Source organism: Coregonus lavaretus (assembly GCF_964263955.1).
Source record: "Coregonus lavaretus genome assembly, chromosome: 2".
Taxonomy (NCBI): Eukaryota; Metazoa; Chordata; class Actinopteri; order Salmoniformes; family Salmonidae; genus Coregonus; species Coregonus lavaretus.
The window spans coordinates 82,938,227-82,965,491 of NC_139989.1; the positions used below are offsets into that span (position 1 = coordinate 82,938,227).

Consider the following 27,265-nt stretch of genomic DNA (forward strand, 5'->3'; position numbering starts at 1 on the left):
CCTTCAGGCTCTGATCAGTCCCTACACCCAAACGAGGGCACTGCGTTCATCCACCTCTGGCCTGCTGGCTCCCCTACCTCTGCGAAAGCATAGTTCCCGCTCAGCCCAGTCAAAACTGTTCGCTGCTCTGGCACCCCAATGGTGGAACAAGCTCCCTCACGACGCCAGGACAGCGGAGTCACTCACCACCTTCCGGAGACATTTGAAACCCCACCTCTTTAAGGAATACCTGGGATAGGATAAAGTAATCCTTCTACCCCCCCCCCCCTTTACCTCAACCCACCCCCCCAAAAAAAAAACAAAAAAAACATTGTAAAGTGGTTATCCCACTGGCTATAAGGTGAATGCACCTATTTGTAAGTCGCTCTGGATAAGAGCGTCTGCTAAATGACGTAAATGTAAATGTAAATGTCTTGCAGTGGTCTAAGGCCACTAGAGATCCTGGTTCGAATCCAGACTGTTGTAGCCGGCCGCGACCGGGAGACCCGTGGCAAAAAAAATATGTAAATGTGATGAATGAGTTATGCTAAATGACGTAAATGTGCCCTTGAGCAAGGCACTTAACCCTAATTGCTCCTGTAAGTCGCTCTGGATAAGAGCGTCTGCTAAATGACTAAAATGTAAATGTTATGTAGTACCCACATACGGCCACAAGGAGGAGCAAGAGTGCCATAAACCGATACTGTTTTTTGCCATATAAACCCTAAACCCAACAATCAATCAAATGTATTTATAAAGCTCTTTTTACACCAGCAGATGTCACAAATTGCTATACAGAAACTCTTACCCTACTTATAACCTATTTTAGCCGTAACCCTAACCCCTAATTCTAGGGTAGGGTAGCCTAGAACACTTTTAGAAACTATTTTAGTAATAATATTATCTTAGTAAATACAATTATAGTATTATTTTGTTACTCAAAACCTGTCTAAGTGTTTTGCTGTTTTTTTTTTTAATTAGTTATTTTATGATATTTATTATTGCAAGGCAGAACACTTAGACACATTTGTGTTATTTTTCTAATATGGTTTGAATTGGGTGACCTAGTAACCTCTGTGTGAAAGTCCAGCAATTGCCATGGGGCAGGTTTGAGACTGATCTAATACACTTTATTGTGGGATAGGTGGGGCAGGTTTGAGACTGATCAAAGGAATTAACAAGAAAAATACACTTTATTTTTCAGCTGCCTTCAGCTGTCCGTACGTAAATTAATAACTTGTAATGCTAAATATTTCCAATAGATGGCAGCATAAGACCATGAAGCATCAGTTATAGGCTACAAGCAGCAATATGATTGACATAAAATAGCATGCAACCAAATACTATATGTCCCATGTCTAAAATGGTCACTCATTACTTTAGTTAGCTATATATCTCGTATTAGGCCTGTGATGCTTTTGGAAGAGCAATTAAATAGTGACTATAGCAGGTGTTGAACCCCGGGTAAATAATCACTAGTCAGATGCTCCAACCTCAACCCTAGTATACATGCATTATGAAATATCTAATATTGCGATTAAACAACCTCGGAATAGATAAGACAAGAGTGCGTCTTCCAGCCGGCCAATAAATTACATCATGTAACCCTCCCGGTAAGCAAATGTACCTCAACATGCCCCTTGCTAGAAGGCAGAGTGCTCGCTGCCGCTGACGGCACAAGCTTTTAGGAGTAAATAACAAGAGTAATAATAAACATCACAGTAATCTGTTAAATGCTTTTTCAGTCGTTCCTCTTGCGTTAGCAGTGCTTCATATGCCTTCCCAGAAGACATTTTTTACATCAGCAGTTGTCACAAAGTGCTTATATAGAAACACAGTCTAACACCCCAAAGAGCAAGCAATGCAGATGTAGAAGCACGGTGGCTAGGAAAAACTCCCTAGAAAGGCAGGAACCTAGGAAGAAACCTAGAGAGGAACCAGGCTCTGAGGAGTGGCCAGTCCTCTTCTGGCTGTGCTGGGGGGAGATTATAACAGTACATACCCATTAAGGCCAGATCGTTCTTCAAGATTTTCAAATGTTCATAGATGACCAGCAGGGTCAGATAATAATCACTGTGGTTATAGAGTGTGCAACAGGTCAGCACCTCAGGAGTAAATGTCAGTTGCCTTTTCATAGCCGAGCATTCAGAGGTCGAGACAGCAGGTGTGGTAGAGAGCAGGTTCGGGAGAGGGAGAGAGAAAGAGGGAGAGAGAAAGAGAGGGAGAGAGAGAGAGGGTCGAAACAGCAGGTTCGGGACAAGGTCGCACGTCTGGTGAACAGGTCAGAGTTCCAGATCCGCAGGCAGACCAGTAGAAACTGGATCAGCAGCACGACAAGGTATCACGTCCGGTGGAGCATGTATCGATACTGATAGGATCGAAAGAAGGGGAGCGCTGCTCTCTGATCAGTTTTCTCCATTAAAATCTTTCCTTAACATTATAATTATTTCACAATGCTGACCATGGATCAGCTTCTAGAAAGATATTACTGCCTACGGCTGCAAATATTGAGGTAGTTTATTCTAGTGCTTACACAATAAAAATGCACTAAATCACAGATTCGGCACATCATTGGGCACATGTTAGGCTACACATCATGAAATATATTGAGACAAATTACAGACAGTAGCCTACAAGTAGCAAAATATAACTAAATATATTGAACATTGAATATATTCCAATATGATTGAAATAGGCCTATAGCCTACTGTTTATATTGTAATGCAGTCATCTCGGTTTTCATTTGAACCAAATGTGTGTACTTCCCTTGTTTGAATAAATTGCAAAGACATTTGCAAATTTGTATTTGTAGTCAACTTTGTTCTGAATTTATCTGCGGTCAGAAAGAGACGGATGAACCATGTGATTCTATGTTTAGCGGAGATCTTCTGTGTATAAAGTGATGCGGGAGGGCAAAAAAGCATCTAACGACGTACTTGGCTGTTCTACAAGTGGTCTGAGGCAGGCGTTAGAATATGATGCTTTTGGAAAACCGGACCCTGGATAAAAAACATCTGCTAAATGACTAAAATATCAAATGTAAATGTTTTACATACAGATCTCAGATTACTGTATTGAATTATTATTTTACAATATTTAAATATTGATGTCACAAGTGTATCATTTGTACAGTTCTTTATTAAAAATGTAGTAATTTGTTACATTTAACTGTGTAAAACCTAGCAGTACTACTTATTTCTCTGAGAGTGAGGCAGATATATAGCATTTTGCAAAAAAATTATGTGTCTCTCTGAAATGAAGCCATTAAGTGATTGATTTTAATCAAACACATGCCTGTCATTGAACAACACCATGCCATGATTAGCTAGTGAAAAAACACAACCATTTATTTGATAATTTCTTTAAACAATAGAAGCTAATTTACGAACATTTCTGAAAATGGATATATAGCGTTTTGGAATGAAACTCTTGTTATGTTTCCAAATCTGAGCTCAGAGTAGATGAGAGACGTAATGTTTGTCTCTGTTGTGTTGAAGCCCAATCAAGCAGGAGAGACCAGCCTCCCCTGTACCCAGCTGTGTGTCCATGAAGAGTGACCAGTCTATGGGTAAACCTATAAACTTCAGAGAGGGAGACTCTTCTAGTGAACAAAGGTAAGAAGAACTCATGGGTCATGGTCAGTGAGTTAAACAACACTGTCTCTAGTCATTTCTCCTCTCCCATTTTACCATTTATTTTTGTTGTTTTCATAATCCATAGGCTAATCCTTTTTTCATTTTCATAGTCCTGAAACAAAATTAAACTAACACAACATTCCCTGTGTGTGTGTGTGTGTGTGTGTGTGTGTGTGTGTGTGTGTGTGTGTGTGTGTGTGTGTGTGTGTGTGTGTGTGTGTGTGTGTGTGTGTGTGTGTGTGCACTCCCTGGATGAGGAGATGTAATCTCATGTTTTGTCCACAGAAACCAACAGGAGAGATCAGAGTCAGAGATTCTCAGTGGTCAGTCTTCCCAGAGTCATCAAACAGACCTGGCCTCCATATTCAGTGTATGTGGTCCTGTTATGTACATTTGTTTTTGTTTACCTCAAGTAAAGTTGATCTGTCAATCATTCATTAAAGTGTTAATGAGAAAGCATTTAGTCTCTTGCTTAACTTATTTACTTGATTTATTTCAGTTGCTTGAAGAGAATATTATGACATTTGTGAAGAACGAGCTGAAGATGTTCAAGAGGATTCTTAGTCCAGAACTCCCAGAAGGCTTTGAGAGTCAGAAGCAGGATAAGGAAGTGGTGGATGCTGAAGATGAGAAGCAGGAGAGCAGTGCCAGAGAGGGGGCTCTGAAGATCACACTGCACGTCCTGAGGAAAATGAACCAGAAGGAGCTTGCTGACACACTGGAGAAAAGTAAGATCTGTCTGCCTCATGTTGAATGCTGTTTTAGAACATTTAAAAGCTGTAGCTAAAGTACAGCTAAAGTAGCTGTGTACCTCAATGATATTGTAGCAGCCTTAACACAACACCTAGTGACCTCATCAAGTAGCAGCAGGGATGTGTTGTGTTGATTAATAGAGAGAGAGAGAGAGAGAGAGAGAGAGAGAGAGAGAGAGAGAGAGAGAGAGAGAGAGAGAGAGAGAGAGAGAGAATAATATAATCAGCCACTCCAGTCTGTAATGCATTATGAAAACATTTACAGATTTATACAGTCAGTTAAGCGAAGAAATTATTATAATTTAAAATGTATAACAGTCCTAGAATACTGTAGGCATTAAAACAGACGTAAAATTAATATCCTCTGTGTTATTTCTAGATTCAGATGAGCTTGCTGTGATTTGCCAACGTGAACTCAAATCTAATCTAAAGAAGAAGTTTCAATGTGTATTTGAGGGGATCGCTAAACAAGGAAACCAAACACTTCTCAATAAGATCTACACAGAGCTCTACATCACAGAGGGTGGAACAGGAGAGGTCAATAATGAACATGAGCTGAGACAGATTGAGACAACAACCAGGAAACAAGCAAGACCAGAGACTGCAATCAAATGTAACGACATCTTCAAACCCTTAACTGGACAAGACAAACTTATCAGAACTGTGCTGACAAAGGGAGTCGCTGGCATTGGAAAAACAGTCTCTGTGCAGAAGTTCATTCTGGACTGGGCTGAAGGAAAAGCAAATCAGGATGTCCAATTTGTATTTTCATTCCCTTTTCGGGAGCTGAATTTGATGAACGGGGAAAAACACACTTTGATTGAACTTCTCAGTCACTTCTCAGTGGAAACCAAAGAATCAAGAATCTCCAACTACGACAAGTACAAAGTTCTGTTCATCTTTGATGGTCTGGATGAGTGCCGACTGCCCCTAGACTTCCAGAAGAACAAGATCTGTTGTGACGTCACAGAGTCAACCTCAGTGGATGTTCTGCTGACAAATCTCATCAAGGGAAATCTGCTTCCCTCTGCTCTCCTCTGGATAACTACCCGACCTGCAGCAGCCAATCAGATCCCTTCAGGGTGTGTTGACCAGGTGACAGAGGTACGAGGGTTCAATGACCCACAGAAGGAGGAGTACTTCAGGAAGAGATTCAGTGATGAGGACCTGGCCAGCAGAATCATCTCACACATAAAGACATCAAGGAGCCTCCACATCATGTGCCACATTCCAGTCTTCTGTTGGATTTCTGCAACAGTCCTTGAACACATGTTGAAACATAAGACAGAAGAGATGCCCAAGACTCTGACTGAGATGTACTCACACCTTGTGGAGTTTCATACCAAACAGAAGAATGAAAAGTATCTTGGGAAAGAAGAGACAGGTCCACACTGGAATAAAGAGAGCATTCTGTCACTGGGAAAACTGGCTTTTCAACAGCTTGTGAATGGCAATCTGATTTTCTATGAAGAAGACCTGAAAGAGGCTGGCATTGATGTCAATGAAGCCTCAGTGTACTCAGGATTGTGCACACAGCTCTTTAAAGAGGAATGTGGGCTGTACCAGGACAAGGTGTACTGCTTCGTGCATCTGAGCATTCAGGAGTTTCTGGCTGCTGTACATGTGTTCCTCTCATTCATCAACAACAATGAGAATCTAATGGCCGAACCGCAGGTTACTGAAGTTACTGTCTACAAGAGTGCTGTGGATAAAGCCTTACAAAGTGAGACAGGAAACCTGGACCTTTTCCTCCGCTTCCTTCTGGGCCTCTCACTGGAGTCCAATCAGAAGTACTTACGAGGTCTACTGACAAAGACAAGAAGCAGCTCACAGAGCCATGAAGAAACAGTCAAGTACATCAAGGAGAAGATCAGGGAGAATCCCTCTCCAGAGAAGTGCATCAATCTGTTCCACTGTCTGAATGAACTGAATGACCATTCTCTAGTGGAGGAGATCCAAAGCTACCTGAGCTCAGGAAGTCTCTCAGAAGCCAAACTGTCACCTGCACAGTGGTCAGCTCTGGTCTTTGTGTTGCTGACTTCAGAAAAGGAGCTGGATGTGTTTGACCTGAAGAAATACTCCAGATCAGAGGAAGGTCTTCTGAGGCTGCTGCCAGTGGTCAAAGCCTCCAGAGCTGCTCTGTGAGTACATAAAATGACATTTAAGTACTAATCATCAGGAAGAAATATTCAGTTCAGAGAAATATATGTATTATTGAAAAACAGATTGAATCAATGCATTGATGTTCACATTAGTATAACAATGTGACCATACAATTCTAGGAGACGGAAGATTAATCTATATGTTGTTTAAGAGAATAAACCAAATGCATCTGCCATTGTCCTTCTACACTACTGGTGTTAAATTAACAGTGTGTTTGTGAAATCACGATGATCTCTCTGTCAGGCTGTCAGGCTGTGGACTTACAGAGGAAGGCTGTGCTTCTCTGGTCTCAGCTCTGAAGTCAAACCCCTCACACCTGAGAGAGCTGGACCTGAGCTACAATCACCCAGGAGACTCAGGAGTCAGACTGCTCTCTGCTGGACTGGAGGATCCACACTGCAGACTGGAGACTCTGAGGTCAGTATTCCTGTATCACTCAATGACCACACACACACTGGACACACTCTGGACACACACACACACACACTGGACACACACACACACACAAACACACTGGACACACACACACTGGACACACCCCCACTGGACACACACACTGGACACATACACACACATACTGGGCACACACACACAAAAACACAATGGACACACACACACTGGACACACACACACACACACACACACATACTGGACACACACACACACACTGGACACACCCCCACTGGACACACACACTGGACACACACACACACATACTGGGCACACACACACACAAAGACAATGGACACACACACACTGGACACACACACACACACACACACACACACACACACACACACACTGGACACACACACACGCACACACAATGATTAATTTAGAAAAATGTGATCTATTGTTAATAATGATACATTCATTCATTTATGTACAGTACCAGTCAAAAGTTTGGACACACCTACTCATTCAAGGGCTTTTCTTTATTTTTACTATTTTCTACATTGTAAAATAATAGTGAAGACATTAAAACTATGAAATAACACATATGGAATCATGTAGTAACCAAAAAAGTGTTAAACAAATAAAATATATTTGTTATTTGAAATTCTTCAAATAACCACCCTGTGCCTTGATGACAGCTTTGCACACTCTTGGCATTCTCTCAACCAGCTTCACCTGGAATGCTTTTCCAACAGTCTTGAAAGAGTTCCCACATATGCCGAGCACTTGTTGGCTGCTTTTCCTTCACTTTGTGTTCCAACTCATCCCAAACCATCTCAATTGGGTTGAGGTTGGGTGATTGTGGAGGCCAGGTCACCTGATGCAGCACTCAATCACTCTCCTTCTTGGTCAAATAGCCCTTACACAGCCTGGAAGTGTGTTGGGTCATTGTCCTGTTGAAAAACAAATGATAGTCACACTAAGCCCAAACCAGATGGGATGGCGTATCACTGCAGAATGCTGTGGTAGCCATGCTGGATAAGTGTGCCTTGAATTCTAAATAAATCACAAACAGTGTCACCAGCAAAGCACCCCCACACCATAACACCTCCTCCTCCATGCTTTACGGTGGGAACTACACATGCGGAGATCATCCGTTCACCCACACCGCTTCTCACAAAGACATGGCGGTTGGAACCAAAAATCGCCCATTTGCACTCCAGACCAAAGGACAAATGTCCACCTGTGTAATGTCCATTGCTCGTGTTTCTTGGCCCAAGCAGGTCTCTTCTCCTTATTGGTGTCCTTTAGTAGTGGTTTCTTTGCAGCAATTCGACCATGAAGGCCTGATTCACACAGTCTCCTCTGAACAGTTGATGTTGAGATGTGTCTGTGACTTGAACTTTTTGATGCATTTATTTGGGCTGCAATTTCTGAGGCTGGTAACTCTAATGAACTTATCCTCTGCAGCAGAGGTAACTCTGGGTCTTCCATTCCTGTGGCGGTCCTCATGAGAGCCAGTTTCATCATAGCGCTTGATGTTTTTTGCGACTGCACTTGAAGAAATGTTCGAAGTTCTTGAAATGTTCCGTATTGACTGGCCGTCATGTCTTAAAGTAATGATGGACTGTCGTTTCTCTTTGCCTATTTGAGCTGTTCTTGCCATAATATGGACTTGGTCTTTTACCAAATAGGGCTATCTTCTGTATACCCCCCTACCTTGTCACAACACAACTGATTGGCTCAAACACATTAAGAAGGAAAGAAATTCCACAAATTAACTTTGAAGAAGGCACACCTGTTAATTGAAATGAATTCCAGGTGACTACCTCATGAAGCTGGTTGAGAGAATGCCAAGAGTGTGCAAAGCTGTCATCAAGGCAAAGGGTGGCTATTTGAAGAATCTCAAATATAAAATATATTTTGATTAATTTAACACTTTTTTGGTTACTACATGATTCCATATGTGTTATTTCATAGTTTTGATGTCTTCACTATTATTCTACAATGTAGAAAAATAGTTTTTTAAAAACTAAACAAAAACTTGAATGAGTAGGTGTGTCCAAACTTTTGACTGGTACTGTATATAAATTAATGTATCATTATTAACAGTAGATAGCATGTTTCTAAACACTACTAAATATGAATAGATATGGCAGGTGTCAGGACACTGATGTATCTGAAAATGTTGAAAAAATATATTTTCACCACCAAAGAATATCAGTGTGGTTTTAATATGATTTGACTCTTTGCAGGCTGTCAGGCTGTCTAGTCACAGAGGAAGGCTGTGCTTCTCTGGTCTCAGCTCTGAAGTCAAACCCCTCACACCTGAGAGAGCTGGATCTGAGTAACAATGACCTGAAGGATTCAGGAGTGAAGCTGCTCTCTGCTGGACTGGGGAATCCCCACTGTAAACTGGAGACTCTGAGGTCAGTATTCCTGTAGTTGGTCAACAAGTGATAACTGTTCACCAGATCCACATGTGTTTACCAGGCACACATAGTCCACACCATATGTGTTTGGACAGTGAAGCTTACAGTTTTACATTTGGCGCTATGCTCCAGCATTTTGGATTTGAGATATAATGTTTCATATTAGGCAACAGTACAGAATGTCACCTTTTATTTTAGGTTTTTCATACATATCTGTTTTACCGTTTAGATAGAAATTTTATGTGTCTAGTTCTCCCATTTGAAGAAGTCGTAATTATTTGGACAAATTCATTTAGTCATAAGTTTAGTATTTGGTCCCATATTCCTTACCTGCAGTGATTACATCAAGCCTGTGATTCTACAAACTTGGTTGTGTTTTGGATTATGTTTTTCCTAATAGAAACTGAATGGTGAATAATGTCCTGTCATTTTGGAGTCACTTCACTTGTATTGTCAGTAAGAATAGAAGATGTTTCTGAACACTTCTACATTCATGTGGATGCTACCATGATTATGAATAATCATGAATGAATCGTGAATTTTTTTTTTTTTTTTTTTTTTTTCACCTTTATTTAACCAGGTAAGCCAGTTGAGAACAGGTTCTCATTTACAACTGCGACCTGGCCAAGATAAAGCAAAGTAGTGCAATAAAAACAACACAGAGTTACATATGGGGTAAAAAAAAAACATAAAGTCAGAAATACAACAGAAAATATATATACAGTGTGTGCAAATGTAGCAAGTTATGGAGGTAAGGCAATAAATAGGCTATAGTGCAGAATAATTACAATAGTATTAACACTGGAATGCTAGATGTGCAAGAGATTATGTGCAAATAGAGATACTGGGGTGCAAAAGAGCAAATTAAATAACAATATAGGGATGAGGTAGTTGGGTGGGCTAATTTCAGATGGGCTGTGTACAGGTGCAGTGATCGGTAAGGTGCTCTGACAACTGATGCTTAAAGTTATTGGGGGAGATAAGAGTCTCCAGCTTCAGAGATTTTTGCAATTCGTTCCAGTCATTGGCAGCAGAGAACTGGAAGGAATGGCGGCCAAAGGAGGTGTTGGCTTTGGGAATGACCAGTGAGATATACCTGCTGGAGCGCAGACTACGGGTGGGTGCTGCTATGGTGACCAATGAGCTAAGATAAGGCGGGGATTTGCCTAGCAGTGATTTATAGATGGCCTGGAGCCAGTGGGTTTGACGACGAACATGTAGTGAGGACCAGCCAACAAGAGCGTACAGGTCACAGTGGTGGGTAGTGTATGGGGCTTTGGAGACAAAACGGATGGCACTGTGATAGACTACATCCAATTTGCTGAGTAGAGTGTTGGAGGCTATTTTGTAAATGACATCGCCGAAGTCAAGGATCGGTAGGATAGTCAGTTTTACGAGGGCATGTTTGGCAGCATGAGTGAAGGAGGCTTTGTTGCGAAATAGGAAGCCGATTCTAGATTTAACTTTGGATTGGAGATTCTTTATGTGAGTCTGGAAGTTGAGTTTACATGATGATGAATGAGAAAGTTACAGAGGAACAAGGATCATACCCCCTCTGTTATTGGTAATGGTGAGAGGTTAGCATGTTTTGTTGTAGCCTCTGTAACTTTCTCACTCATTATTATTCATGATTCATTCATGATCTTTCTCAATCATGGCAGTCACAGGCTTGATTTAGTCATTGCATTCAAAGAATATGGGACCAAATACTAAACTTTTGACTACTTTAATACACTATAAGTGAATTGGTCAGAATACTTATGACTTCTTCAAATAGGGGGACTTGATACATAAAGGGCTTTTATTTTTCTAAATGGTGAAACAGATATGTATTAAAATACCCTAAAATAAAAGGTGACATTATATACTGTCACCTCATATGAAACATTTGATCTCAAATCCAAAATGCTGGAGTATAGAGCCACATTTAAAATGTTAGCTTCACTGTCAAAATAGATATGGTGTGGACTGTATACTCAATACAATCTAAATCTGATACCTCACTGTCTGTCTTTTGACTGATACTGCTTTTTAAACTGCTCTGGTCAGTCTACTCAAATATTTGTCATATGCATTTTTCTATCTACAAGCAATACTTTGATAATTTGTCATTTCTAATAATGATACATTCGTTTATGAATAGATATGGCAGGTTTCAGGACACTGATATATCTGAATATGTTGAAAATATACTGCCACTATTTTCACCACCAAAGAATAGCAGTGTGGTTTTAATATGATTTGACTCTTTGCAGGCTGTCACGCTGTCTAGTCACAGAGGAAGGCTGTGCTTCTCTGGTCTCAGCTCTGAAGTCAAACCCCTCACACCTGAGAGAGCTGGACCTGAGCTACAATCACCCAGGAGACTCAGGAGGCAGACTGCTCTCTGCTGGACTGGAGGATCCACACTGCAGACTGGAGAAACTCAAGTATGTAGAGGGTTTATGTCAATGTTCATATCAGACATGTTGGAGTTATCAGGCTAGTTAAGACAAACATTCTGACCACCACTTGGACTAAGTTATATAAAGACTGTGTGTGTGTGTGTGTGTCCAGTGTGTGTGTGTGTGTGTGTGTGTGTGTGTGTGTGTGTGTGTGAGTGTGTGTGTGTGTGTGTGTGTGTGTGTGTGTGTGTGTGTGTGTGTGTGTGTGTGTGTGTGTGTGTATATGTGTGTGTGTGTGTGTGTGTTTGTGTGTGTGTGAGTTCAGGTGTATCCCTCAATGACTGTCTGTTCTTCTGCTTACCGCTACAGTGTGGAACATGGTGGAGAGTACACAATGAAACCTGGACTTAGAAAATGTGAGTGTTGACTGCTGGGAAGAATATGACTAAGAATAAGTCTTAATTCAAGTGAAGTCAAAGTCAAAGACCACCATCATTACTTACTAGTTGCTTTGACAGTGTGTCTGTGTATGTGTGTGTGGCGTGTTCGTGTTACTTTAGAAATGTGTGTGTGTGTTCATGCATGAAGAAAATAAATGTGTGTGTGTGTCCAGTGTGTGTTCAGGATGTGTTTCCAGTGTGTGTGTGTTCAGGATGTGTGTGTGTGTTCAATGTGTTTGTGTGTGTACAGGATGTGTGTGTGTGTGTTCAGGATGTGTGTGTGTGTAATTAATGGGAATAAGTGTGTTTTATATTACCATACAGTAAAATATGATCATTTAACAAGTCTCAAGTTACCTTAACTTCTCCTTTTGATACCTAGAAACATCTACATTAAATGAATTAGTGAAAAGTGAGTTAACATTCTAATGTGAATGATGATGATTTCTAATATTGTGTCTGGTTTCATCCATCAGATGTCTGTGATCTCACACTGGACCTAAACACAATAAGCAGAATCCTCTCTCTGTCTGAGGAGAACAGAAAGGTGACACATACGGAAGAGAATCAACAGCCGTATCCTGATCACCCAGAGAGATTTGAGATCTATAGTCAGGTGCTGTGTAGAGAAGGTCTGACTGGGCGCTGTTACTGGGAGGTAGAGTGGAGTGGGAGAGGGGCTGGTATAGGAGTGGCATATAAAGGAATCAGCAGGAGAGGAAGGGGTGCTGACTGTATTATTGGATACAATGACAAGTCCTGGTGTCTGGACTACTATAACAACAGTTACGGAGCCTGGCACAATAATAATCACACTGCCATAGACGTCCCCTCCTCCGGCTCCCGCAGAGTAGGAGTGTATCTGGACTGGCCAGCCGGCACTCTGTCCTTCTACAGAGTCTCCTCTGACACACTGACCCACCTGTACACATTCCACTCCACATTCACTGAGCCCCTCTATCCAGGGTTTAATGTTTGGTTTGACGCCTCAGTGTCCCTGTAAATAATAACCATGGTAACACTGACACACACACACACACTGGACACACACACACACACACTGGACACACAAACACTGAACACAAACACACACACACTGGACACACACACAGGACACACACACACACACTAACACTGGACACACACACACACTGGACACACACACACTGGACACACACACACTGGACACACACACACTGGACACACTCACACTGGACACACACACTGGACACACACAAACACACATACACACACACACACACACACTAGACACACAAACACACACTGTACAAACACACACACTGAACACACACACACTGGACACACACACTGGACACACACAAACACACATACACACACATACACACACACACACACACACACTTGACACACACACAACACACACACTGGACAAACACACACACACTGGACCCACACACACACTGGACACACACACTGGACACACACAAACACACATACACACACACACACACACACACACACACTGGACAGACTCACACTGGAAACACACACACACTGGACAAACACACACACACACACACACACATACATACACTGGACACACACACACACACACACACAAACACACTGGACACACACACACACACAAACACACTGAACACACACACACACACTAGACACACACACTGCAAACACACACTGGACACACACACACACACACACACACACACTGGACACACACACTGAACACACACACACACACACACACACTGAACACACATACACACATTAGACACACACACACACTGAACACACACACACACACTGGACACACACACACACACACACACTGGACACACACACACACACTAGACACACACACACACTGAACTCACACACACTGAACACACATACACACACTAGACACTCACACACACACTGAACACACACACACACTGGACACACACACACACACACACACACTGGACACACACACACACACACACACTGGACACACACACACACACACGACACACACACACTGGACACACACACACACACACACACTTGACACACACACACACTGGACACACAGTGGACACACACTGGACACACACACACACACACACTGGACACACACACACACACACACTGGACACACAGTGGACACACACTGGACACACACACACACTGGACACACACACACACACACACTGGACACACACACAAAAACACTGGACACACAAACACTGAACACACACACACACACACTGGACACACACACATACACACACACACACACACACACACACTGGACACACACACAACACACACACTGGGCAAACACACACACACTGGACCCACACACACACTGGACACACACACTGGACACTCACAAACACACATACACACACACACACACACACACACACACTGGACACACACACAAACACACACACACAGGACAAACACACACACACTGGACACACACACACTGGACAAACACACACACACACACACATACACTGGACACACACACACACACACAAACACACTGGAAACACACACACACACACAAACACACTGGGGACACACACACACACACTAAACACCCACACACACACACACACACACTGGACACACACACAAACACACTGAACACACACACACACACACACACACACACACACTGCAAACACACACTGGACACACACACACACACACACACACACACACACACACACACACACACTGGACACACACACACTGAACACACACACACACACACACACACTGAACACACATACACACACTAGACACACACACACACTGAACACACACACACACACTGGACACACACACACACACACACTGGACACACACACACACACTAGACACACACACACACTGAACTCACACACACTGAACACACATACACACACTAGACACACACACACACTGAACACATACACACACACACACACACACACTGGACAAACAAACACACACACACACACACACTGGACACACACACACACACTGGACACACACACACTGGACACACAGTGGACACACACTGGACACACACACACACACTTGACACACACACTGGACACACAGTGGACACACACTGGACACACACACACAAACACTGGACACACAAACACTGAACACACACACACACACACACTGGACACACACACATGACACACACACACACTGAACACACAGTGGACACACACTGGACACACACACACAAACACTGGACACACACACACTGAACACACACACACACACACACTGGACACACACACATGACACACACACACACAAACACTGGACACACACACACACTGGACAAACACACACTGGACACACACACACTGGACACACTCACACTGGACACACACACTGGACACACACAAACACACATACACACACACACACACTACACACACACACACACACTGTACACACACACACACTGAACACACACACACTGGACACACACACTGGACACACACAAACACACATACACACACACACACACACACACACTGGACACACACACAAACACACACACTGGCAAACACACACACACTGGACCCACACACACACTGGACACACACAAACACACATACACACACACACACACACACACTGGACACACACACAAACACACACACTGGACAAACACACACACACTGGACACACACACACTGGACAGACTCACACTGGACACACACACACTGGACAAACACACACACACACACACACACACACACATACACTGGACACACACACACACAAACACACTGGACACACACACACACACAAACACACTGGACACACACACTGCAAACACACACTGGACACACACACACACACACACACTGGACACACACACACTGAACACACACACACACACACTGAACACACATACACACACTAGACACACACACACACACTGAACACACACACACACACACTGGACACACACACACACACACACACTGGACACACACACACACACACTGGACACACACACTGAACACACAGACACACACTAGACACACACACACACTGAACTCACACACACTGGACACACACACACTTGACACACACACACTGGACACACAGTGGACACACACTGGACACACACACACACACACACACACACACTGGACATACACATGCTGGACACACACACACACTGGACACATTTCCATGTGTTGTATTTTGATGAAAGGAAATCCCATATAGCCTACTGGACAGGACTTTGCTATGCCATCTTCTGTTTGGGTGTCTCAGCTCAGGTCTGAGCCATGATCAGAATGTGTCTCTGTGTCTATTTCCAGCCCTGCCATTTCTACCGGTCCTGATCTAGTGTTTCACCCCTGACCTCCTCACACCGTCTCACTGTCCATGTCTGCTTTTAGCTCCCACCTCTACTTCACTGTGTTATAATGGACCTTATGCTTGTTATGTCACTTCTGTAACCAGTTATCAAACATACTGACCTTTCTGACCCTATCCCATGGCCCTACTTTCTAGAAATGAACATTTCAATTCCTCTATGAGTTTTGTTTAGTGTCCATTTACTTATCTATGTATTTGTTGTATATTGGGATTGTGCTGCAGAGCATCATGGGGGTTTGTATGTGTTGAGATGATCACGTTCCAGATAAATGGTTGAACTGATTCCTGTCTCCCGTCTCATCATTATTTAATTGTTATACAGACGTGGTTATGAAACCCACGAGACATAACAAAAGATTGGTGATGAGTAAGTCTGAATCTACAGGAACTATTCTGTCTGGAAGAAGTGGGTTTTTACAACTGTTTAAAACTGTTATTTTCTGTGGTACAGAATAGGCTAATGTTAGCACAGTGTATTGCTAGCAGAGGCAAGTGCATAGTCTAGCTAGCTAAGAAAGAGAGTTAACCAGTGGTGTAAAGTACTTAAGTAAAAATACTTTAAAGTACTACTTAAGTAGTTTTTTGGGGTATCTGTACTTGACTTTACTATTTATATTTTTGACAACTTTTACTTTTACTTCACCACATTCCTAAAGAAAATAATGTACTTTTTACTCCATACATTTTCCCTGACACCCAAAAGTACTTGTTACATTTTGAATGCTTAGCAGGACAGAAAATGGTCCAATTCACACACTTATCAAGAGAACATCCCTACTGCCTCTGATCTGGCAGACTCACTAAACACAAATGCTTTGTTTGTAAATTGTCTGAGTGTTGGAGTTTGCCTCTGGATGAACGTACATTTTTAAAACAAGAAAATCGTCTGGTTTGCTTTATGTAAGGAATTTGAAATTATTTATAATTGTACTTTTACTTTTGATACTTTAGTATATTTTAGCAATTACATTTACTTTTGATACTTAAGTATATTTAAAACCAAATACTTTTAGACTTTTACTCAAGTAGTATTTCACTGGGTGACTTTCACTTTTAGTTGAGTCATTTTCTGTTAAGGGATCTTTACTTTTACTCAAGTATGACAATTGGGTACTTTTTCCACCACTGGAGTTAACATCGTCATGGACGTCAGAAAAGGACTCGAGACGGACATCGGAGCTGGAAAACAACGTGATTAAAAAGGAGGAATATACAGTGATTAAAGGAAAGGACATTTATTGAACTGTGAAGACAAACCTTTTAATTAAATCTGCTAAATTAGCGAATTTAGGAGGAAACGTCAGTGAGTGAAGGGAATGAAGATCACGTGACTGAGGAAAATATTGCTGTGGTTGAGGACAATATTGAAGTGAGTGACAATCATGAGCTTATTGAGAAATGAAAAAATATTGGAATTGTTGGAAACATTGGACAGTTTCATAAAAGTATTGAGCAGTGGAGCTCATATACAGAACGGTTTGAATATTTTGTTATTGTAAATGACATGGATGAGGACAACATTGTGCCTACATGTTTTAGTGTAATGGGGCCAAAGACATTTAATTTACTAGGCAGCCTGCTACAGCCAGACAGAACAGGTAATAAGACGTATGGGGATATTGTGGAGATACTTAAAGGACATTTTTCACCAGAACCACTAGTTATTGCTGAAAGGTTCAGGTTCCACAGGAGACATCAGGAAGAGGGAGAATCAGTAACAATGTTTGCTGCTGCATTAAAGAAACTATCAGAACACTGAGTTTAATGCTGTTCTAAATGACATCATTAGAGACAGACTAGTATGTGGGCTACGGAGTGAAGCTACACAAAAGAGACTGTTGACTGAAAGTCATCTGACCTTGGCAAAGGACATTGAAATCAGTGAGTCCATGGAACTAGCTGCTAAAGAGGCTCACCAGTTGAGTTCATCAGGAACTTAGTGGGTTCATCTAACAATCCTAATCATCATGGTATACCTTCTACCTAGAAAACATCATTTAATAGAAATCACAACTGCTCCTCTGTGTGATCTATGTAATCAAGGTGCCTTGGACTCCTTTAATCATATGTACTGGGAGTGACCAGGGGACATGTTTTGGAAAGAGGTATCCTCATACCTTGTTCCCCCAAACTGTTATTACTGAATGATAATTCACCACTGTCATTACAGCAAAGACGTATAATGTTGTCAGGTTGGACAGCAGCTAAAAAGATGTTGGAACTAAGATGGCAACCACCACACCTCATTGGATCAGCACTTTTATAGATATCATTTATTTAGAACTATCCACTGCTAGGATCCATGGGGCTAGCCAAACAACACAATGTGTATATGTGGTTTATTATAATTGTATTTATCTGCAATAACTAGTTTCCATAATATACTGATATATATTTTAACAGTATTGTGTCTCTAGTTGTATAAACATTCCTGCTGCTATTTGTTCTTGTCTGTGTTCCTTTCAAATAAATAAAAAGTTGATCACAGAGTTTCAACTGAAAATTCAGAGACCGGTAAATCAAGTCACATGCTTCCACTGTGGTAATGTCACGGTTTCAGCCGAGGCTGCTCCTCCTCCTTGCTCGGGCAGGCTTCGGCGTTCGTCGTCCCCGGAGTACTAGCTGCCACCATTTGATGTTTTCGATGTTTGTTTTGTCATGTCTAGTTAAGTGCACCTGTTTCGTATTCTGTCATGATTATGTCACCTATACGTTTCCCTGTGTTATGTTTGGTAGTTGTGTGTTATTGTCCGCCTGTCGTTTGGTGTCGAGGTTCGGTACTTTTGTTTGTGGGTGTTTTTACGCATTTCGCGTATTAATTCGCCTCCGGTGTTTCGAGGCCATTTATTTTGTATTTGTTCCAAGTATTTCAGTAAAGTCGTTTTGACTTATCCTCTGTGTCCTGAGCCTGACTTCACCACCGCATCCACATCAGTACCGTGACAGTGGTACCCCGTCAGAACCCAAAATAATTACTTATTTTATGCAAATGTTTGTAAACAACATAAACATCAACACTGTAGAGCATCAAAACGTGGTTAAAACTATAATGTTGATATCGTGGATGGTCAGTCCTTGGTCTCTATAGGTTAGAGTTATAATGTTGATATCGTGGATGGTCAGTCCTTGGTCTGTATAGGTTAGAGTTATAATGTTGATATCATGGATGGTCAGTCCTTGGTCTGTATAGGTTAGAGTTATAATGTTGATATCGGGGATGGTCAGTCCTTGGTCTGTATAGGTTAGAGTTATAATGTTGATATCGTGGATGGTCAGTCCTTGGTCTGTATAGGTTAGAGTTATAATGTTGATACCGTGGATGGTCAGTCCTTGGTCTGTATAGGTTAGAGTTATAATGTTGATATCGTGGATGGTCAGTCCTTGGTCTGTATAGGTTAGAGTTATAATGTTGATATCATGGATGGTCAGTCCTTGGTCTGTATAGGTTAGAGTTATAATGTTGATATCATGGATGGTCAGTCCTTGGTCTGTATAGGTTAGAGTTATAATGTTGATATCATGGATGGTCAGTCCTTGGTCTGTATAGGTTAGAGTTATAATGTTGATATCGTGGATGGTCAGTCCTTGGTCTGTATAGGTTAAAGTTATAATGTTGATATCGTGGATGGTCAGTCCTTGGTCTGTATAGGTTAGAGTTATAATGTTGATATCATGGATGGTCAGTCCTTGGTCTGTATAGGTTAGAGTTATAATGTTGATATCGTGGATGGTCAGTCCTTGGTCTGTATAGGTTAGAGTTATAATGTAGATATCATGGATGGTCAGTCCTTGGTCTCTATAGGTTAGAGTTATAATGTTGATATCATGGATGGTCAGTCCTTGGTCTGTATAGGTTAGAGTTATAATGTTGATATCGTGGATGGTCAGTCCTTGGTCTGTATAGGTTAGAGTTATAATGTTGATATCGTGGATGGTCAGTCCTTGGTCTGTATAGGTTAGAGTTATAATGTTGATATCGTGGATGGTCAGTCCTTGGTCTGTATAGGTTAGAGTTATAATGTTGATATCATGGATGGTCAGTCCTTGGTCTGTATAGGTTAGAGTTATAATGTTGATATCGTGGATGGTCAGTCCTTGGTCTGTATAGGTTAGAGTTATAATGTTGATATCGTGGATGGTCAGTCCTTGGTCTGTATAGGTTAGAGTTATAATGTTGATATCGTGGATGGTCAGTCCTTGGTCTCTATAGGTTAGAGTTATAATGTTGATATCGTGGATGGTCAGTCCTTGGTCTGTATAGGTTAGAGTTATAATGTTGATATCATGGATGGTCAGTCCTTGGTCTGTATAGGTTAGAGTTATAATGTTGATATCATGGATGGTCAGTCCTTGGTCTGTATAGGTTAGAGTTATAATGTTGATATCGGGGATGGTCAGTCCTTGGTCTCTATAGGTTAGAGTTATAATGTTGATATCGTGGATGGTCAGTCCTTGGTCTGTATAGGTTAGAGTTATAATGTTGATATCGTGGATGGTCAGTCCTTGGTCTGTATAGGTTAGAGTTATAATGTTGATATCGTGGATGGTCAGTCCTTGGTCTGTATAGGTTAGAGTTATAATGTTGATATCGTGGATGGTCAGTCCTTGGTCTGTATAGGTTAGAGTTATAATGTTGATATCATGGATGGTCAGTCCTTGGTCTGTATAGGTTAGAGTTATAATGTTGATATCGTGGATGGTCAGTCCTTGGTCTGTATAGGTTAGAGTTATAATGTTGATATCATGGATGGTCAGTCCTTGGTCTCTATAGGTTAGAGTTATAATGTTGATATCGGGGATGGTCAGTCCTTAGTCTGTGTAGGTTAGAGTTATAATGTTGATATCGTGGATGGTCAGTCCTTGCATCCATAGCTCTGTCTATACATTGAGAGAGGATACATTTATCCAGCTCCATCCCTCAGCTTTTTACCGAAACGGGTGTGGAGTAGCTTTGTTATTGTTTCAATTGCTGATTGCCGCGTTAAGTTTGGGATTGAAGGGAAACTAGACTGACCTGGGTCTAATATCTGTTTTAGACCAGCCAGATTGCTCAAGATTGATTTCTAAACTGGACGTCTGTCCATGTCATGAGGAAGTCAGGAAATGCCTTAAAAACCGACCACTAGCGGCAACAGTGAGCGTTATTACCACCAAGTAGACTTGGGTTTTGCTAAGGTTATGTAATCCCATGACTCTGGATGAAAAGGTTGCGTGTTCAATCCCAGTTGCAGACACTCATTATTTTTTAAAATATTTTTTTACCCTACCCCAAACCTTAACCCTTAACCTTGACCCTTAACTTTTAAATTTGACGTTTGGAGCAACTTCTAAATTTGACGTTTGGAGCAACTTCGAAATTTTAAGTTTAGAGAAAAGTGCAAAAATGTCTAATTCTGCAGTGAGACTGTGAGAGCTCATTGAGACACCTGGGTAGGAAGGCTCAGGAAGGCAAAGGGAATGTCTCAGATAAAAATGCTTTAGGCATTATTTCTGACTGGTTAAGGTAAGGGTTAAGGATTTGGGATAGGTTTAAACTAGCACTGAGATTGAACTCGCGATCCTCGAAGCCATAGCTCGCGGCTTAACACCGTAGCAAGCTGCGAACCTACTAGATAGAAAATAGATGTTTGCCCCTAGTGGACAGTATTGAGATAGTAATAGGTGTTCACGTTTGCCCCTAGTGGACAGTATTGAAGGCATCTCCTGGCATCCTGGGGACCTGGACAAACGGTTAATACTGCAGTGGATCTGGTGTGACCTGGCTGCTCAACTAAAGAGGTCAGATGGTCTACATCGTATATATTTAGATCTAAACGTTTCATAACATCATACTGCCCTAGCAGGGAAGAGAGGAAGAGGAGGGGGAGGAGGAGGAGGAGGAGGTGGAGGAAGAATATTAGGAAGAGGAGGAAGAGGGGGAGGAGGAGGAGGAGGAGGAGGAGGAAGAGGGGGAGGAGGAGGAGGAGGAAGAAAAATAAGAATATTAGGAAGAGGAGGAAGAGGAGGAGGAAGATGAAGAATATTAGGAAGAGGAGGAAGAGGGGGAGGAGGAGTAGGAGGAGGAGGAGGAGGAGGAGGAAGAAGAATATTAGGAAGAGGAGGAAGAGGGGGAGGAGGAGGAGGAGGAGGAAGAGGGGGAGGAGGAGGAGGAAGAACATTAGGAAGAGGAGGAGGAGGAGGAGGAGGAGGAGGAAGATGAAAAATATTAGGAAGAGGAGGAAGAGCAGGAGGAGGAGGAGGAGGAAGAATATTAGGAAGAGGATGCAGAGGAGGAGGAGGAGGAGGAGGAGGAGGAGGGGCAGGAGAGAGAAGAGGGTAAAAGGCATTAGTCCCCGTCCAGTGCCGATGACTCATCACAACACCAGAGTCGCTTAGTGATTACATCATCACTACTGTGACATCAAGACCCAAACTGACGATGGCTTTAACAGCTCATGGCTCCAGCGTTGTGTGTGTGTGTGTGTGTGTGTGTGTGTGTGTGTGTGTCTGTGTGTGTGTGTGTGTGTGTGTGTGTGTCTGTGTGTGTGTGTGTGTGTGTGTGTGTGTGTGTGTGTGTGTGTGTGTGTGTGTCTGTGTGTGTGTGTGTGTGTGTGTGTGTCTGTGTGTGTGTGTGTGTGTGTGTGTGTGTTTGTGTGTGTGTGTGAGTGTGTGTGTGTGTGTGTGTGTGTGTGTGTGTGTGTGTGTGTGTGTGTGTGTGTGTGTGTTAACATGATGTATTTTGATGATAGTTGGCCAAGCCTGTGTTAACACGATGTATTGTGATGATAGTTGGCCAATCCTACGTTAACACAATGTATTGTGATGATAGTTGGCCAATCCTACGTTAACACAATGTATTGTGATGATAGTTGGCCAATCCTGTGTTAACACAATGTATTGTGATGATATTTGGCCAAGCCTGTGTTAACACGATGTATTGTGAGGATAGTTGGCCAATCCTGTGTTAACACAATGTATTGTGATGATATTTGGCCAAGCCTGTGTTAACACAATGTATTGTGATGATAGTTGGCCAATCCTACGTTAACACAATGTATTGTGATGATAGTTGGCCAATCCTGCGTTAACACAATGTATTGTGATGATAGTCGGCCAAGCCTGTGTTAACACAATGTATTGTGATGATAGTCGGCCAAGCCTGTGTTAACACAATGTATTGTGATGATAGTCGGCCAAGCCTGTGTTAACACAATGTATTGTGATGATAGTTGGCCAAGCCTGTGTTAACACGATGTATTGTGATGATAGTCGGCCAATCCTACGTTAACACAATGTATTGTGATGATAGTTGGCTATTAGGCAGTATGCCTGTAAGGCTGCAGGTACGGGTGTGGTTGGAGGCGTGGCCAGCCAATAAAGATGAAAGTCCCACCCAGTTGTCTACATTAATTAAAATGGTGGAAGCCCCCAAAGGCCCTGCCCATGATAATACGGGTTTTGGCCACTAGAGGGCTTCTATCATTCTCTATGACATCACCGTGTTCCATTGGATTCTTTCTGTGTCCTTGGATTTGAACTTCCTTTCAAAGACTCAACGAGAGGTTCAGGTAGGACTAAAGTTTCCATTGTGAATTTGTTCTTTGGGTGATTCCTCACGAAGCTAGTAAAATAAAGAAGAACATTACTTTTTGGGGGATTTTCATGACATGTGATCCCATAGAAGGGTCCTTTTGGAGGAAGGATTGTCGACATGTATTTGACGTTTGTATCTTAAAGCATATGTCACAGGTGTGACAATGAGCCTCCATTTCTTATCATGCGTGCTTCTGCCCTTCTAATTAGTATGATTGATCCTGTAATTTCATTGGCTGACTGTCTCTGTGTTTGTTTGAGGGGGGTTGTTGTTGTTGTTGGGGGGGCGGTATATTTAGTGAGGAACGTTCCAACTGGAATCTGTTCCAAAAAAAACATTGTAAATAAAAACATTGCAAAGAAAAAACTACGTATAAGAAGTTCCATGGAATAATCCAGACAGTGGCTGAACGGGTCACTTTACATTTTCACTCACTACCTGTCCTGAACGTTTATCCCACGTGGTTTCATTCTCCCAACATGCTTGTTAGCGTAGCTTTGCACGAGCTACTCGACTGGTTCATCTCTGTTCTCTTGGCAGCATCAGTAGAACCATAGTGTAAAATGTCCCTTCAAATTAAGAGTCCCCATGCTCTTGGGATTGGACATTGGCTGGCCTAATGGTCTATAGTAAAACTCTCATTTGTTTCAGGTTGTATCTGTCTGATGCAGTTTTTATACACTGGCTGCCTTCAGTTATAGGTAGATTAATCCTTCACTTAACATTTTAATCATTTAGCAGACGCTCTTATCCAGAGCAACTTAGAGTTAGTGAGTGCATAAGGGAGGGAGAGAGAGGGGAGAAGGAGGGAGAGAGAGGGGAGAAGGAGGGAGAGAGTGAATAAGGGAGGGAGAGAGAGGGGAGAAGGAGGGAGAGAGTGAATAAGGGAGGGAGAGAGAGGGGAGAAGGAGGGGGGGGGAGAAGGAGGGAGAGAGAGAGGGGAGAAGGAGGGAGAGAGTGAATAAGGGAGGGAGAGAGAGGGGAGAAGGAGGGAGAGAGAGGGAGAGAGAGAGGGGAGAAGGAGGGAGAGAGTGAATAAGGGAGGGAGAGAGAGGGGAGAAGGAGGGAGAGAGAGAGAGAGAGAAGGAGGGAGAGAGAGAGGGGAGAAGGAGGGAGAGAGAGGGGAGAAGGAGGGAGAGAGAGGGGAGAAGGAGGGAGAGAGAGGGGAGAAGGAGGGAGAGAGAGGGAGAAGGAGGGAGAGAGTGAATAAGGGAGGGAGAGGGGAGAAGGAGGGGGGGGGGGGGGGGACACAGGTGAGAGCTCCAGCCTCTAGCCCAGCCAGACTAGAAAACACTCATCTGAAATTGGACAATAAACTACAGTTTGTAATGAAATACAGGAATGTGTCTTTACCGGTTACTGCCACATCACTGAGCTTTCTACATCTGAATGAGTTTTCTACAGAGATGAAGCACAGTGGTCAAACAGCAGTGTTGACACTGTGACTATGGTGGGGCTGTTAAGCATTTTTATTTTATTTTTTCACCTTTATTTAACCAGGTAAGCCAGTTGAGAACAGGTTCTCATTTACAACTGCGACCTGGCCAAGACAAAAAGTAGTGCAACAAAAACAACACAGAGTTACATATGGGGTAAAAAAAAACATAAAGTCAGAAATACAACAGAAAATATATATACAGTGTGTGCAAATGTAGCAAGTTATGGAGGTAAGGCAATAAATAGGCTATAGTGCAGAATAATTACAATAATATTAACACTGGAATGCTAGATGTGCAAGAGATTATGTGCAAATAGAGATACTGGGGTGCAAAAGAGCAAATTAAATAGCAATATAGGGATGAGGTAGTTGGGTGGGCTAATTTCAGATGGGCTGTGTACAGGTGCAGTGATCGGTAAGGTGCTCTGACAACTGATGCTTAAAGTTATTGAGGGAGATAAGAGTCTCCAGCTTCAGAGATTTTTGCAATTCGTTCCAGTCATTGGCAGCAGAGAACTGGAAGGAATGGCGGCCAAAGGAGGTGTTGGCTTTGGGAATGACCAGTGAGATAAACCTGCTGGAGCGCAGACTACGGGTGGGTGCTGCTATGGTGACCAATGAGCTAAGATAAGGCGGGGATTTGCCTAGCAGTGATTTATAGATGGCCTGGAGCCAGTGGGTTTGACGACGAACATGTAGTGAGGACCAGCCAACAAGAGCGTACAGGTCACAGTGGTGGTTAGTGTATGGGGCTTTGGAAACAAAACGGATGGCACTGTGATAGACTACATCCAATTTGCTGAGTAGAGTGTTGGAGGCTATTTTATAAATGACATCGCCGAAGTCAAGGATCGGTAGGATAGTCAGTTTTACGAGGGCATGTTTGGCAGCATGAGTGAAGGAGGCTTTGTTGCGAAATAGGAAGCCGATTCTAGATTTAACTTTGGATTGGAGATTCTTTATGTGAGTCTGGAAGTTGAGTTTACAGTCTAACCAGACACCTAGATATTTGTAGTTGTCCACATACTCTAGGTCAGACCCGTCGAGAGTGGTGATTCTAGTCGGGTGGGCGGGTGCTAGCAGCGTTCGATTGAAAAGCATGCATTTAGTTTTACTAGTGTTTAAGAGCAGTTGAAGGCTACTGAAGGATTGTTGTATGGCATTGAAGCTCGTTTGGAGGTTTGTTAACACAGTGTCCAATGAAGGGCCAGATGTATACAAAATGGTGTCGTCTGCGTAGAGGTGGATCTGAGAGTCACCAGCAGCAAGAGCGACATCATTGATATACACGGAGAAAAGTGTCGGCCCAAGAATTGAACCCTGTGGCACCCCCATAGAGACTGCCATAGGTCCAGACAACAGGCCCTCCGATTTGACACACTGAACTCTATCTGAGAAGTAGTTGGTGAACCAGGCGAGGCAGTCATTTGAGAAACCAAGGCTATTTAGTCTGCCAATAAGAATGCGGTGGTTGACAGAGTCGAAAGCCTTGGCCAGGTCGATGAAGACGGCTGCACAGTACTGTCTATTATCAATCGCGGTTATAATATCGTTTAGGACCTTGAGCGTGGCTGAAGTGCACTGAAACACACTGAGAATCTCACTGCCGATATACTGCCGATGAGTACTTACTTTACATTACTGACTTTATTGTCCCCATGGGGACATTTTG

At 42.5% G+C, this 27,265-nt stretch overlaps 2 protein-coding genes and 1 long non-coding RNA gene across 3 annotated transcripts in view; all 3 read left to right on the forward strand.

The window, feature by feature from the left end:
- The window catches only part of LOC311140907 (NACHT, LRR and PYD domains-containing protein 3-like), a 466,410-nt gene that overhangs the window by 23,320 nt on the left and 415,825 nt on the right, over positions 1 to 27,265 (forward strand). The gene's annotated exons all lie outside the window — the stretch shown is intronic.
- The window catches only part of LOC311142435, a 66,411-nt gene that overhangs the window by 2,514 nt on the left and 36,632 nt on the right, over positions 1 to 27,265 (forward strand). The window lies entirely within an intron of this gene.
- LOC311099237 (NLR family CARD domain-containing protein 3-like) lies at positions 4,742 to 13,688 on the forward strand (the record flags this gene model as incomplete). The annotated part of the gene is made up of 5 exons (XM_084139925.1): positions 4,742 to 6,487; positions 9,185 to 9,354; positions 11,613 to 11,786; positions 12,111 to 12,157; positions 12,658 to 13,688. Coding segments are annotated over 5 exons (2,664 nt in total), but the record flags the coding sequence as incomplete, so codon positions are not given.